At 36.4% G+C, this 14,197-nt stretch overlaps 1 protein-coding gene across 6 annotated transcripts in view; it reads right to left on the bottom strand.

The window, feature by feature from the left end:
- Positions 1–14,197, bottom strand: part of CSPP1 (centrosome and spindle pole associated protein 1) — a 114,445-nt gene that overhangs the window by 36,315 nt on the left and 63,933 nt on the right. For all 6 annotated transcript variants that reach the window (XM_029222434.1, XM_029222435.1, XM_029222438.1 and 3 more), the window contains 2 exons: positions 12,684–12,831; positions 1,507–1,659 (listed from right to left, as the gene is read on the bottom strand). In XM_029222434.1, the coding sequence (XP_029078267.1) occupies positions 1,507–1,659; positions 12,684–12,831 (301 nt within the window). The remainder of the gene's footprint in view (positions 1–1,506; positions 1,660–12,683; positions 12,832–14,197) is intronic.

Genomic DNA, 14,197 nt, shown 5'->3' on the forward strand with positions numbered 1-14,197 from the left:
CAATCATCAAGCTTGTGCTCCTTCTTGGGAATGGGTCATGGAAAGCTTTGATTTTTCCAGGGCTTTTGCTTTGTAAGCAGAGCCAGATGCCTAAAATGTTATTACTATGACAGAGAAAGTTCTAGGCTAAGAGAGAACTACAAACAATACAGGGTGTGGAAGAGAAGGGGTCTGTACCACTGATCTCAATAAAGACTACCAGAAGCAGAAGCCAATGAAGAGAAAAATAATGATAATCAGAAAGAGGTCAAAATTCTCTTCAATAAAATGGAAAGGTGTTTTGATGCTGCTATTGTACACTGAATTATTACAGACTCAGAGTGACAGCCAAATTAGTAATTTCATCAAAATCAAAAGTTCTAATTTTAGTACTCCAAAACTCAAAACTAGATCCACTGTGTAAAAATCTATTGTGGATCAAAGTAGGAAAGCATTTTCTTGTAATTAGAGATCAAACAGTGACACAGGCTGTCCATGGAAACAACCAACCACACATCTCATGAAGTGTTCAAAAAGGCTGCAGAGATCAGTGTTACTATCAAAGGCTTGAAAGATGCAAGGCTAGTAATTCTAATCAGAGCTCACCATTTAGTCTGCCTATTTGGCCAATATGCATTAAAAATTTTTTTAAGTTTGTAAAAAACTGTATGATTAGTCGGGGACATTTTAGAAAGACTTCCTAATATAGAGTTCTTTTCTAGTCTAAAATTAAAATTCCTGTGAATATACAAAAGAGAATTTGTCATAAATAAATGGTTACTTTTATAGGCATCAAAATATAGTGTAAGGTGGTATATTCTTTAAACTTCATTTGAATTTTAAATATGTAACATACTTTCACATATACTTGATAAAGAAAGATGATTACAACTTTTCCTGGCAAGTCATAAAGAAAGATATTGAATAATCTTCAATTTACAGAATCTTTAATTAAAGGACCCTGTTTAATAACAAATCAAAGATATTTGCTTATGAAAGGCAGATGTGACCAGAAGTCAAAGTAAACTTTTAATTACTTCATTTATTTCTTTGCATATTGTGGTTTTATAAGGGAGGGCAACTGATTATAAAACAAACAAAAAATGAATTTCACTGTACAATTTATCATACAACATCTGATATGTTTTCACTAATTCAAACTAATTCTGATGGTATAAGAACCCGTAAACTTTACCAAACTCTGTATGGGTAGAAAGACTATTTGATTTTAAGAAATGCCCTCCCCATCAGCAAAATAAAAGTGTTAGCAGCAGCTAAAGTATACATAAGCAAGTAATAAAGCTGAGAATACATACATATTATTAAGGAGCAAGATGTATTTCTTTATTCACTTTTTTCAAAGTACCTATGTAGAAAAGTTATTGTAAATAGCATGAATAATGTGTTATGCTTCCTGACTCAGAGTAACCAAATTCTCAAAATCATAAGAACTTTCTTGGAGAACAGAACAACTTTAGAAATGTAAAAAAAACCAAAAAAACAAAAGAATAGAATGTGATTAAAAACCTGAGTTTTTATTTGCAGAATCTTCTAGGTTCTCAGCATCTGAAGTGGCTAAATTTTGGTCTAGAGATACAACAGCCCTTTTATCTTCATATGTTCTTGCATCTGGGTTATGGAAGGCATCTATATTTTGTCTGTGCATCCTATTCAAATCAGCTGAGAGGGAAAAATAAGCCATTTATTTCAATAAATGCATTTCTATAATTAGTATACTTAATACATTTTCTTAAAGTAGGCAAATGGAGAGAAAAACAATAGGACAGAGCTGGAATAATTCAATGGTATCTTGGTGCCCTGAAAACAGAAACAAAATTATCAAAACTTGTAAGAAATTTTTCAGAAAATAACCTTACAAAATAAATTCAAAATCAGTAGAGAACTTAGGAGTATATGGATTTTTGACAACCCATAAAAACCATATTCATATCTATGTTACTTCAGAACTTTGAATATCTTAAATACAGAACAAACATAGTTACAATTCAAAACAAGTCATAGTGAAATTTTCCCAACATCATTAGTATTCCTAATGAAAAAATATCATGTGGAGTGGAGTTTTAAAATATATCCACAAATTTTTTTACAATCCTCCCTTAAAAGATGGAGCTCAATTCCCCTCCCCTGGAGTGTGGACTGTTTCTTATGAAAAGGATACTGCATGCACAATGATGGTATATGACTTCTGAGGCTACTTCATGAAAGACAATATATTTCCACCTTGCTTGATCTATTGGCTCACTCACTCTGAAGAAGCCACCTACCATTTCAAAAGGACACTTAAGGAGCTCTAAAGACAAGCCCACATGGCAAGCAACTGAGGCCTCCTGAGCTGTGTGAGGGAGCCATATAGGAAACAGATTCTCCAGTCCCAATCAAGACTTCAAACGACTGTAGCCCCAGGTGACATCTTGGACTGCAACCTCATGAGAGATCCTGAGACAGAACCATCCAGCTAAAACACTCACAAATTACTGACTCAAGAACTGCAAGATATGGGCTTCCCTGGTGGCACAGTGGCTGGGAGTCCGCCTGCCGATGCAGGGGACATGGGTTCATGCCCCGGTCAAGGAAGATCCCACATGCCGCGGAGCGGCTGGGCCCGTGAGCCATGGCCGCTGAGCCTGCCCGTCCGGAGCCTGTGCCCCGCAACGGGAGAGGCCACAACAGTGAGAGGCCCACGTACCGCAAAAAAAAAGAACTGCAAGAAAATGTTTTTTTTAAAATACTACATGTTAGGAAAACAGCAATAGATACCACATATGCATGGCAAAAATCTGAGCACATAAGACTACATCAAACAACCAGTCAATCTTAAAAACAAACTTGAATGGTTATAGAACACAAAAGCTTTAACAAGATAAAAAGTAGTTTTTCTCCACAAAAGTAACTGAGATAGTATGGCAGCAGTGAACGTGAACATAAACCTGGATATAAGAAGTGCTTATCAGGGCTTCCCTGGTGGCGCAGTGGTTGAGGGTCCGCCTGCCGATGCAGGGGACATGGGTTCGTGCCCCGGTCCAGGAGGATCCCACATGCCACGGAGCGGCCGGGCCTGTGGGCCATGGCCGCTGGGCCTGCGCGTCTGGAGCCTGTGCTCCGCAACGGGAGAGGCCACAGCAGTGAGAGGCCCGCGTACGGCCAAAAAAAAAAAAAAAAAAAAAAAAAAAACAGAAAGTGCTTATCAGAAAGCCTGTTATGTTCAAGGATGTATTTTTAACATGAATCACAGTTTGAATACCAGATAGAACATGGCAAATAACACATGAACATTACCAAAGAGAAAGAGAGTTCAGAATCAGGAAAGTTCACATCCTTGCTGCTGCTTTTAAGACAGGTCGGGGACTTCCCTGATGGTCCAGTGGTTAAGACTCTGTGCTTCCACTGCAGGAGATACAGGTTCAATCCCTGGCTGGGTAACTAAGATCCCACATGCCGTGCGGTGTGGCCAAAAATAAATAAAGTAATTATTAAACTAACTGCCTAATGCACCGATTAAAAGAAAGAAAGAAAAGACAGGTTGGACTCAGAACCTGGATAGGTGGGAGAAAATGGATAGAAGGGATATATCTAACTCGAGGAACACATGATGTCAGAAGACAGTCCTAGAACAAAATTCAGGTTTACAGACCCAGAAGAATAACCCAGTTCCTAATACACATACAATAAATGTCAGGTGAAGAGAGGATAGCACTGCAGAGAATGCACAGGACTCAAAGGCAAGAATTGTCAACCCAATTCAAAGAGGATGAACACTGAGTAAAAACCATTAAATTAGAAATTAGGACATCAGTTATTTTTGAAAATGTAGCATCAGTAGAGTAGTAGGAACTAGAAGTCATTTTATAGAATATGAAGCAATAAGAGGATGGTAAGAAGTGGCAGCAACAAGTACAGACTACTTTTGGAGTGTGTTTTATGTAAGGGAAGTACAGCAAGGTCAAGAGCAGAGTTTTTGTTTGTTTATTTGTGCTTAAGAATATAAGTTAACCAAAGTATGTTCAGAGCTGGAAGGGAAGGAATTAGTACAAAAAAAACTGAAAATGCAAGAGAGAAGGGACTGGCTGAAAACACAGAGAAAAGCTGATTCCCAGAAAACTTTCAAGTGCCAAGGAGTGGTAAGGCAAGAATTAGTTGGGTACTCCTGAAATCATAGCCAAATCCTGGGATCTATCTGAATATGGGAGGTAAATGAAACTAGAAAGATGATGGGAAAGTTAAGGTCATGAACTAATGAATAGCTGTGGTCTCAAAACTGTCATAAAAATGAAACAAAATAACTCCTATGGGAAATCAATATCTCATTGTCATCCAATTCACTAGAAGAGCATAAAACCAGCCTATATAAATAAGTCACTATGAACAATTATACATATAGTATTCTTTTTTATATTACAAGAGTGCAATATATTAAGCTCACTCTGTTACCAAACTAGTGAAAGGTCAGGGAATAAAATATCACTTTGATATTCACCTACACAAACTATAAAGTAAGAGATATATATCCTACAAGTAAACACTATAATAAACTTCAAAATCAATAACATGTTTTAATTTACTGTTGTGATTAGTTTTCTCAACTATTAGAATAGTCAATGTATTTATATAAAAGGAAAATTAATTTCATCAGAGTACATAATTATTATTTAAGACAAGACTATCAGACTCAGCAATCAAAACAAATCCATATTGCTTTTTATTAGAAGAGATGATTTGTCAATCAATTGGTCACTCCTTGTCTATCTTTTTGCGAGGCAGTAAAATAAAAGGTATGAAGTCAGCTAAAAGATGAAAATTTAAAAAAGCACTTTGGTCAAAAGTGTAATTTGCCAACTGAAAAGGTATCAGTGAAAATGGGCATTTATTTCAAATGCATATCATTATATCATTTAATATAATATTGCTAGCATTACAAGAATAATTCCACAAAGAAAGGAATAACAAAAGAAAATGTTACAGATTCATGAGTGGGAAAATAATTCTACTCTCTGAACAATTTATCAGACCAGGGCTAATAAATTATATGATTATATGATATTATATGATATTATATGATAAATTATATGATACCTACAGGTAAACAATACATAAATAATAATTCTTTTCATTCCTTATTTTATTTTATAATCTTTGCTTTTTTATAAGCCTAAATAAATACTTTGAAATTAAAATTAACTTTACAAGTTACTCTTTGTACTTTGGTGGAAAATACCAAACATTTTAAAGAAAATGGCTAAGTTATGTTCAATAGTACCATAGGCCGGGATTATTCAGCAATCTACTGCTGACACACAAACTCTTTTATAATCAATCAATTCAGAGGGCTAAAGAAAATTTCCAATACTGTCACTACTAGTACAGTACATATTTCCAAATTAGGTTAATATATACCTTATAGGTTAATATATACACTTACTTATAGAGATCACAGTCGATAAGGTAAATAAAAATGGGGGCTTCCCTGGTGGCGCAGTGGGGGCTTCCCTGGTGGCGCAGTGGTTGAGAGTCCGCCTGCCGATGCAGGGGACATGGGTTCATGCCCCAGTCTTGGAAGATCCCACATGCCGCGGAGCGGCTGGGCCTGTGAGCCACGGCCACTGAGCCTGCACGTCCGGAGCCTGTGCTCCGCAATGGGAGAGGCCACAACAGTGAGAGGCCCACGTATCGCCAAAAAAAAAATATATATATATATATATATATAAAATTGGTAGTCCATAAAATAAATCTCATAAACTTAAAAACACTGAAATAACAAAAAAATATACTCTCTGAACAAAACAGAATATATGCTAGAAGTGAACAACAGGAAGCTATCTGGAAATATGCCCAAATATTTGGAATTTTTTTTTAACATCTTTATTGGAGTATAGTTGCTTTACAGTGTTGTGTTAGTTTCTGCTGTATAACAAAGTGCATCAGCTACATGCATACGTATATCCCCATATCCCCTCCCTCTTGCATCTCCCTCCCACCCTCCTTATCCCACCCCACTAGGTGGTCGCAAAGCACCAAGCTGATCTCCCCGGGCCATGCAGCTGCTTCCCATCAGCTATCCATTTTACATTTGGTAGTGTATATATGTCAACGTTACTCTCTCACATCGTCCCAGCTTACCCTTCCCATTCCCTGTGTCCTCCTGGCTACTCTCTACGTCTAGGTCTTTATTCCTGTCCTGCCCCTAGGTTCGTCAGAACCATTGTTTTTTTTGTTTTGTTTTTTTAGATTCCATATATATGTGTTAGCATATGGTATTTGTTTTTCTCTTTCTGACTTACTTCACTCTGTATGACAGACTCTAGGCCCATCCACCTCACTACAAATAACTCAATTTTGTTTCTTTTTATGGCTGAGTAATATTCCATTGTATATATGTGCCACATCTTCTTTATGCATTCATCTGTCGATGGACACTTAGGTTGCTTCGGTGTCCTGGCTATTGTAAATAGTGCTGCAATGAACATTGTGGTACATAACTCTTTTTGAATTATGGTTTTCTCAGGGTATATGCCCAGGAGTGGGATTTCTGGGCCATATGGTAGTTCTATTTTTAGTTTTGTTTCTTTTTTTTTTTTGCAGTACGCGGGCCTCTCACCACCGTGGCCTCTCCCGCCGCGGAGCACAGGCTCCAGATGTGCAGGCCCAGCGGCCATGGCTCACGGGCCCAGCCGCTCTGCGGCATGCGGGATCCTCCCAGACCGGGGCATGAACCCGCGTCCCCTGCATCGGCAGGTGGACTCTCAACCACTGTGCCACCAGGGAAGCCCTATTTTTAGTTTTTTAAGGAACCTCCATACTGTTCTCCATAGTGGCTGTATCAATTTACATTCCCATCAACAGTGCAAGAAGGTTCCCTTTTCTCCAACCCTCTCCAGCATTTATTGTTTGTAGATTTTTTGATGATGGCCATTCTGACCAGTGTGAGGTGATACCTCATTGTAGTTTTGATTTGCATTTCTCTAATGATTAGTGATGTTGAGCATCTTTTCATCTGTTTGTTGGCAATCTGTATATCTTCTTTGGAGAAATGGCTATTTAGGTCTTCTGCCCATTTTGGGATTGAGTTGTTTGTTTTTTAGATATTGAGCTGCATGAGCTGCTTGTATATTTTGGAGATTAATCCTTTGCAGTTGCTTCATTTGCAAATCCAAATATTTGGAAATTTTTAAAACTCACTTCTAAATAATCAATGGGTCAAAGAAAAGGAGAATTAGAAAACTGAATTGAATGAAAATGAAAATATAACATATCAAATCTGAGATATACAGTTAAAGCAGTACTCAGAGGGAAATTTGTAGCATTTTTAAATGCATATATTAGGAAAGAAATAAGGTCTCAAACCATAATCTAAGCTTCCACACTAATAAATCAGAAAAAGAAGAGAAAATTAAAAGCACAAAGCAAACAAAAGAAAGAAAATAGTAAAGAGCAAAAATCAATGAAATAGGAAGAGAAGAACAACAGAGAAAAATCAATGAAAACAAAAGCTGGTTCTATGAAAAGATCAATCAAATAGATAATCTCTAGGCAAACTGGTTAAGAAAAAGGAAAGAATATAAAAGTTACAAATATCAGGAATAAAAGAGAAGCAGGTGCCATCACTATAGATCCTACAGAGCTTAAAAGAATAATAATAAAATATTATGAACTTTATGTCAAAAAATTCAAAAACTCAGAAGAAATGGATAAATTCCTCAAATGATTCAAACCACCAAACTTCACGATTTGGTGTCATGATTTCTAAACATTGTACTAGAGTTCCTAACCAGGGAAAAGACAAGTAAAATAAGTAAAAGGCATTCAGATTGGAAAGGAAGAAATAAAACTCTGTCTACAGATAACATGACTGTCTACATAAAAAAAAAATCCTGAAGAATCTACCAAAAAAAAAAAAAAAACTACTGAAATGAGTGAGTTAAGCAAGGACAATACACAAAAATCAACTATATTTCAACAAACTAGCAATGAGCAAATAGATATTGAAATTTTTAAACGTATCTTTTAAAACACATTAAATACTTAAGTATACAATTAACAAAATAGGTTTACAAAATAGAACTACAAAATATTGCTAAGAGAAGTTAACCAAGACTAATTAGTGGATAAATATTCCACATTTATGGATCAAAAGACTAATATTGTTAAATTAAGATGCTGGCTTGCGCAAAACTGACTTACAAAGTCAATGAAAAATCCCAGCTTGCTTTTTTTTGTTAAGGTTGACAAACTGAGTAAAATTTATATGAAAATGCCAAGGAAGTCAAGTTGCCAAAACAATCTTGAAAAAGAAGAACAAAGTTCAAAGACTCACACCTCTCCATTTCAAAGCTTACTACATAGCTACAATAATGAAGAGAGTAACAGGGCATATGGACAGACATCTACATCAATGAGACATAACTGAGAGTCTAGAAATAACGTTATGGTCAACTGATTTTCAACAAAAGTACCAAAGCAATTCAAAGGGGAAATTGTTTTAAAGTTGACTATGTGATTTTAGCACAACCCTATGAATATACTAAAAACTACTGAATTGTATATTTTAAATGGGTAAATTGTGTGTTATGGGAATTAGATCTCAATAAAGCTATTATATATATATATAAACAAAAAAGACACAGAAAGAGGAACTGTCAGACTGGAGGAGACTAAAGACACATGACAGCTAAATGCAACATGGGATCCTGGACTACAGTCTGGAACAGAATAAGGATTTAGGGGAAAAACTGGTGAGATCCAAATAAAGTCTATCATTTAATTAATAGTATCATAACAATTTTAATTTTCAGTTTTGATCACTATGCCAAGATTACATAAGGTGTTAACATTAAGGGAACCTAGGTAAAAGGTACTCTCTATACTATCTTTGCAACTCTTCTATAAATCAAATTATTTCAAAACAAAAAGTTACAATGAGATGTCACTACACACTTAATAGACTGACAAATTTCTAAGACAATCTCAAGCGCTGATGAGGGTTCACAGCAACGGGAAATCTCATGCTCTGCTGGTGGGAATGCAAAATGGCACAACCACTTTGGGAAGAGGTCTGGGAGCTTCTTACACAGGTAAACATACACTTATTATATGTCCCAGCAATTCCATTCCTAGGCATTTACCCAAAAAAACTGAAAACTTATGTCCACACAAAGACCTGTAAGTGAATGTTTATAACAGCTTTATTCATAATAGCCTCAAACTATAAAGAATCCAAAAGTCTATCAACTGGTAAATGGATAAACAACTGTGGTGCTTCCCCACAACAGAATACTATTCAGTAATAAAAAGAAATACACTACTGACATATATAACAACATGGATAAATCTCAAAAACATCATACTAAGTTTTTGTATGACAAAGACATAAAAAAAAAACATAAAAGGCAATACTATTGTGAAAGAGTGCAGATCAGAGACTTAACAAGGGTATCGGGCTGGATAAGTTAGAAATGTTCAATATCTTGATTATGGCAGTGGTTACCAGAATCAGTTGTCAAAACTCAATGAACAAAACACTTTAAAAGGGCGAATTTTGGGCTTCCCTGGTGGCGCAGTGGTTGAGAGTCCGCCTGCCGATGCAGGGGACACGGGTTCGTGCCCCGGTCTGGGAGGATCCCAACGTGCCACGGAGCGGCTGGGCCCGTGAGCCATGGCCGCTGGGCCTGCGCGTCCGGAGCCTGTGCTCCGCGGCCGGAGAGGCCACAGCAGTGAGAGGCCCGCGTACCGCAAAAAAAAAAAAAAAAAAAGGCGAATTTTATTGTATGCAAATTGTGTCTCAATAAACAGTATAAAAACAAACGTAAATCTAACTGGGGCAAATATAATACATAAAAGAAATACAAATATTTAACCAAATATATGTGAAGCAATCTTGCTATTAATCAATTAGAACTATGAGATATTTCTGCTATCTTTCAAATTGGTTAAGTATTTTTAAATTTTTTTTTACTTTTTTTCTCTTGGTGTACAGGTTTTTTAAATTTTTAATATACAATAGAGTCAAGTAACATCACCATAATCAGGATACAGAAGAGTTCCATCACCCCCAAAAACTCCATCATAGTTACTCCCTCTCCTCAGCTATCATCTTTGGTAATCAGTGATTTGTTCTCCATTGATACAGTTTTGTCATTTTGAGAAGCAGATCTTAAGTGTAGTACAAGTAATCAAAACGAGAGGTATTTACTCTAAAATGGTTGATGCTATGTTAAAATTGTATGAGTAACAGATTTTGATATTTTATTAATAACGAGTTTACCTTATAAAGAGATCTTTCTTAGAGAGCAAAGATAATGGTGAACACATTCAATTTCTTTAATTTGTTTGTAATAAAAGATCAAAGATGAAACAGGAGTAAGTAGAAAAGCCAGCAGGTGAATTAAAGTTACCCAACATAACCCCTGTTATATGGCCTTGGCCATCTCATGAAATAAAGCAAAACACTGAACTTTACTACATTTTTTTTTTTTTTTTTTTTTTGCGGTACGCGGGCCTCTCACTGTTGTGGCCTCTCCCGCTGCGGAGCACAGGCTCCGGACGCGCAGGCTCAGCGGCCATGGCCCACGGGCCCAGCCGCTCCGCGGCATGTGGGATCTTCCTGGACCGGGGTACGAACCTGTGTCCCCTGCGTTGGCAGGCAGACTCTCAACCACTGCGCCACCAGGGAAGCCCTTTACTACATATTTTAAATAGAAAAATTATGTTCCCTCTCTCTCTAAAATATAACAGCCACATACAAAACAAACTGATATTCTTTAAGTGATGAGTTTACTTGTTTTGAAAATACCACTTAAAAAAAAGTTCCACTGCATTTGATAAAACAGCACACCTTTTTTATTTCATGGCATGACTGTAGCATTAAATAAGCAAACTAAACATTACCACTAAAAGTAAAAATCTCAGAAAAGTTTGCTCCATTCCTGTCAGGTCAAGCAATTCTAAAACAGTATTTTATAATTCAATAACAAACACTTATCCTACTCACTTCCACCAATTAAACATACACAAAACACTGTAATTGTATTGTCTGAACTGGATATAATCTTAGAGCAAGCTGGAAACTTCTAGGAAATTATTCCAGTGTTTCCCAAAGTTTCTGTTACATAAATAAGCACTTCCTTCGTGGTAACTGTTATGTTTCTATCAATTTACAATTTAAATTTAATAGCAAAGACTGGGTAGATGCTTATCAATCTCATGTCCTCCTCCTGGGTATAAAGAACCCAAAACTTCCCAGCCTCCCAAGCAGTTACTTTAGAACCTTATAACTAGGTCTGAACAATGGAACAAAGACAAAAGTGATATTCCTCCACTTTCAGGCCAGGCCCCAACAAAATTCTCAACTTGTTCTCCCACCCTCTGGACCACATCTGTGCAGCTAGAAATAAAGGACTCCAAAATGGTGGAATGACACAATGGAAGAAGCTCACATTTCCAAGTCACCTCTTGGAGGAGAACCACCCAAACAGCATCAGAATGTGACTTAAGTGAGAAGTAAATTTACACTGCCTTAAGCCTTAAGCCTCTGAGAAATGGGAGTTCTTCATTAGAGCACTTTTCGTTAAATGCCTTTACTTTCAAAGGAAATGTTATAGTACTATCCATTAATGGAAAACCAGTGTTTTTCTAATATATATTCAAATAAACATTTAACTTCTAGGCTTATCTATGCATCACCTAAAATCATCTCATCTATAAAGAGAGAGTAAGAGTTCTAGTCTTCAAAACTGTGAGGAAAGTATTTATGAGGTGAAGAAAGGAAAGGAATAAATCCTTTGGAAAATAAAAGAATTATCTCATTAATTTAAGTGGGCCTCAAATATATCTTTTTTAAAAAGTCATCTTTAACAAAGAATCAAAGGCATAATACTTAAGAACTCTAATAACTCAGTACCCCTCAAAATCTTCTGATTGCATCACTCAGCTATCCCTACAACAAAGCATAAACCCAAAGAATGTGAAATTTACATTTTTACCATTTTAATGGGTTCCTAATTATTCATTTCTCATTTACAATTAATTTAAAAAAAACCCATTATCTTTCTCTGCTTTTATTCTAAGCTAAAAGCTAATCAGAGACCATTCCAATATATATAACAAGTTATATAAAGCGTCTTTTCAAAGTGCTTATTGTGTGATTTCTAGATAGAACATTTTTAAGAGTACATAATTGAAAGATAAATCAATATAATTCTGCAACCTGCCAAAACTTTCTGAGGCCAGATCTTTGTCAAAGGAGTCCCTGCATTGTGCAAGTACATGGCATATATGAATTAAATATAACATCCCCCCACTACACCAGATCACTTATTTTAAAGACGTCTTACTAGTTTAAAAACAAATTGCAATAAGGGTTTTATTGTTTTTACTAGAAAACTTTTAAAAATTCTAACTACTAGTTTGGGTAAAAACTTGCCAACTAACATGAACTTTTCTCTGCAACTGAGTTATCATCATTGGAGGGTGAAAAATTTGTAATAAAAATAAATGAATAGTAATCTGAAGAAAAAAGGCTTTTTAACTAACCTGTTATTATGCTTACTATCAAAATACCTCTTTTGCATTAAGCTGTACAAAAAGAGACCTTGCCTTACAGACTATGATTCCCACTTTTTTCTACTCCCCATTCTTTTAAAAAGTTAAACTTAGTTTCTCTTAAAAACAACAAATCAATGGAAATAACATACTTATCAGATTTCCTTTTGCATCTCTCAGAGGAGCACCACCTCCACCTTTCCCCCAGGGGTTATAACTTCTCATTTCAGCTTCTAATTTAGCTTCATATTCTTCTTTTTCTTCTCGTTCTTTCTTTCTTCTTTCTTCTCTTTCTCGAATCTTAACAACATTAAGAAACATTCGTAATAAGTGCTGACAAGTATTCTGATACAAAAAGTTAGTTTTAATATCAGAGTTTATTTTTCTTATTAGAGAAAAAACTGAATTTTTTTTCAGTATACTTCACTATAAAATTTAACATCACAAATATATTTAAAAACAATTTAAGGGGCTTCCCTGATGGCGCGGTGGTTAAGAATCCGCCTGCCAATGCAGGGCACACGGGTTCGAGCCCTGGTCCAGGAAGATCCCACATGCCATGGAACAACTAAGCCGGTGCACTACAACTACTGAGCCTGTGCTCTAGAGCCCACGAGCCACAACTACTGAGCCCATATGCCACAACTACTGAAGCCTGCGCACCTAGAGCCCACGCTCCGCAGCAAGAGAAGCCACCACAATGAGAAGCCTGGGCACCACAACGAAGAGTAGCCCCCGCTCACCGCAACTAGAGAAAGCCCACATGCAGCAACAAAGACCCAATGCAGCCAAAAATAAAATAAATTTATAAAAAAATAAAATAAAAACAATTTAACAACACTTTGATAGCTGGAATATATAACTGCTACTCCCTCACATCGTGTCACTTGAGTCCTTTCCAGCCACTGGTGCCACTTTGGACTAAACCAACTCCATCTTCCCACCCCCCAGCTTCATCCCCTCCCTAACCTCACCAGTTTCATGGGGACCAACAAAATCTCCCTACTTCCTTTTTTCATCTACCCTTTCATGGGATCTGGCCAGCAACAAACTACTCCTCACACCTCATGAGATTTGGGCCAACTACTTCCTATACCCCACCAGACCTACTCTACCCTGGGCAAACTCCATTCCCCAAATTCAAAGCTGTTGAAGGTTCAAAGCTCTCTGGAGAGTGTTGGGCTATTTAAGTATACTTTATGAAAGCATAAAAACAAATACAGTCTTATCATCATCAAGTATAAGCACAGGGTTGGTCTCTAAAAGCATAAATAGGCAATGAATAAAGATCTACATTTTGGAAAGCTACTTTTAAAATCATAACCATATGCATGGAAAATTTAAGCAACTACTCCAGAAAGGCCAAGGAAGTTATCACATACATAAAATAAAATTCTAGAGTTAGGAAATCTGGTTTTGTCGGTGGCGTTTTTAATATGCTCATTTGAAAACAGATAAATGCAGTCTTTTGTTTGTAGAATCATAACACACAAAAAAATAATGTTGGTAATTCTGTAATTTAAAAAAATCCACCTTCCAAGGAGGTTGCCCAACGTAAAAAACTGAACAAAAAAGCTGAGCTTTAGAAGAAATCCAAGTGAAACTTTGTAGAAAAGTACCTCAGGTGAATATATACCTAGAGTTCCAGGGTCCTCTCTGGAGGAGA

Source organism: Monodon monoceros, unplaced genomic scaffold (assembly GCF_005190385.1).
Source record: "Monodon monoceros isolate NGI ecotype Baffin Bay Population unplaced genomic scaffold, NGI_Narwhal_1 Super_Scaffold_14, whole genome shotgun sequence".
Classification (NCBI taxonomy): domain Eukaryota; kingdom Metazoa; phylum Chordata; class Mammalia; order Artiodactyla; family Monodontidae; genus Monodon; species Monodon monoceros.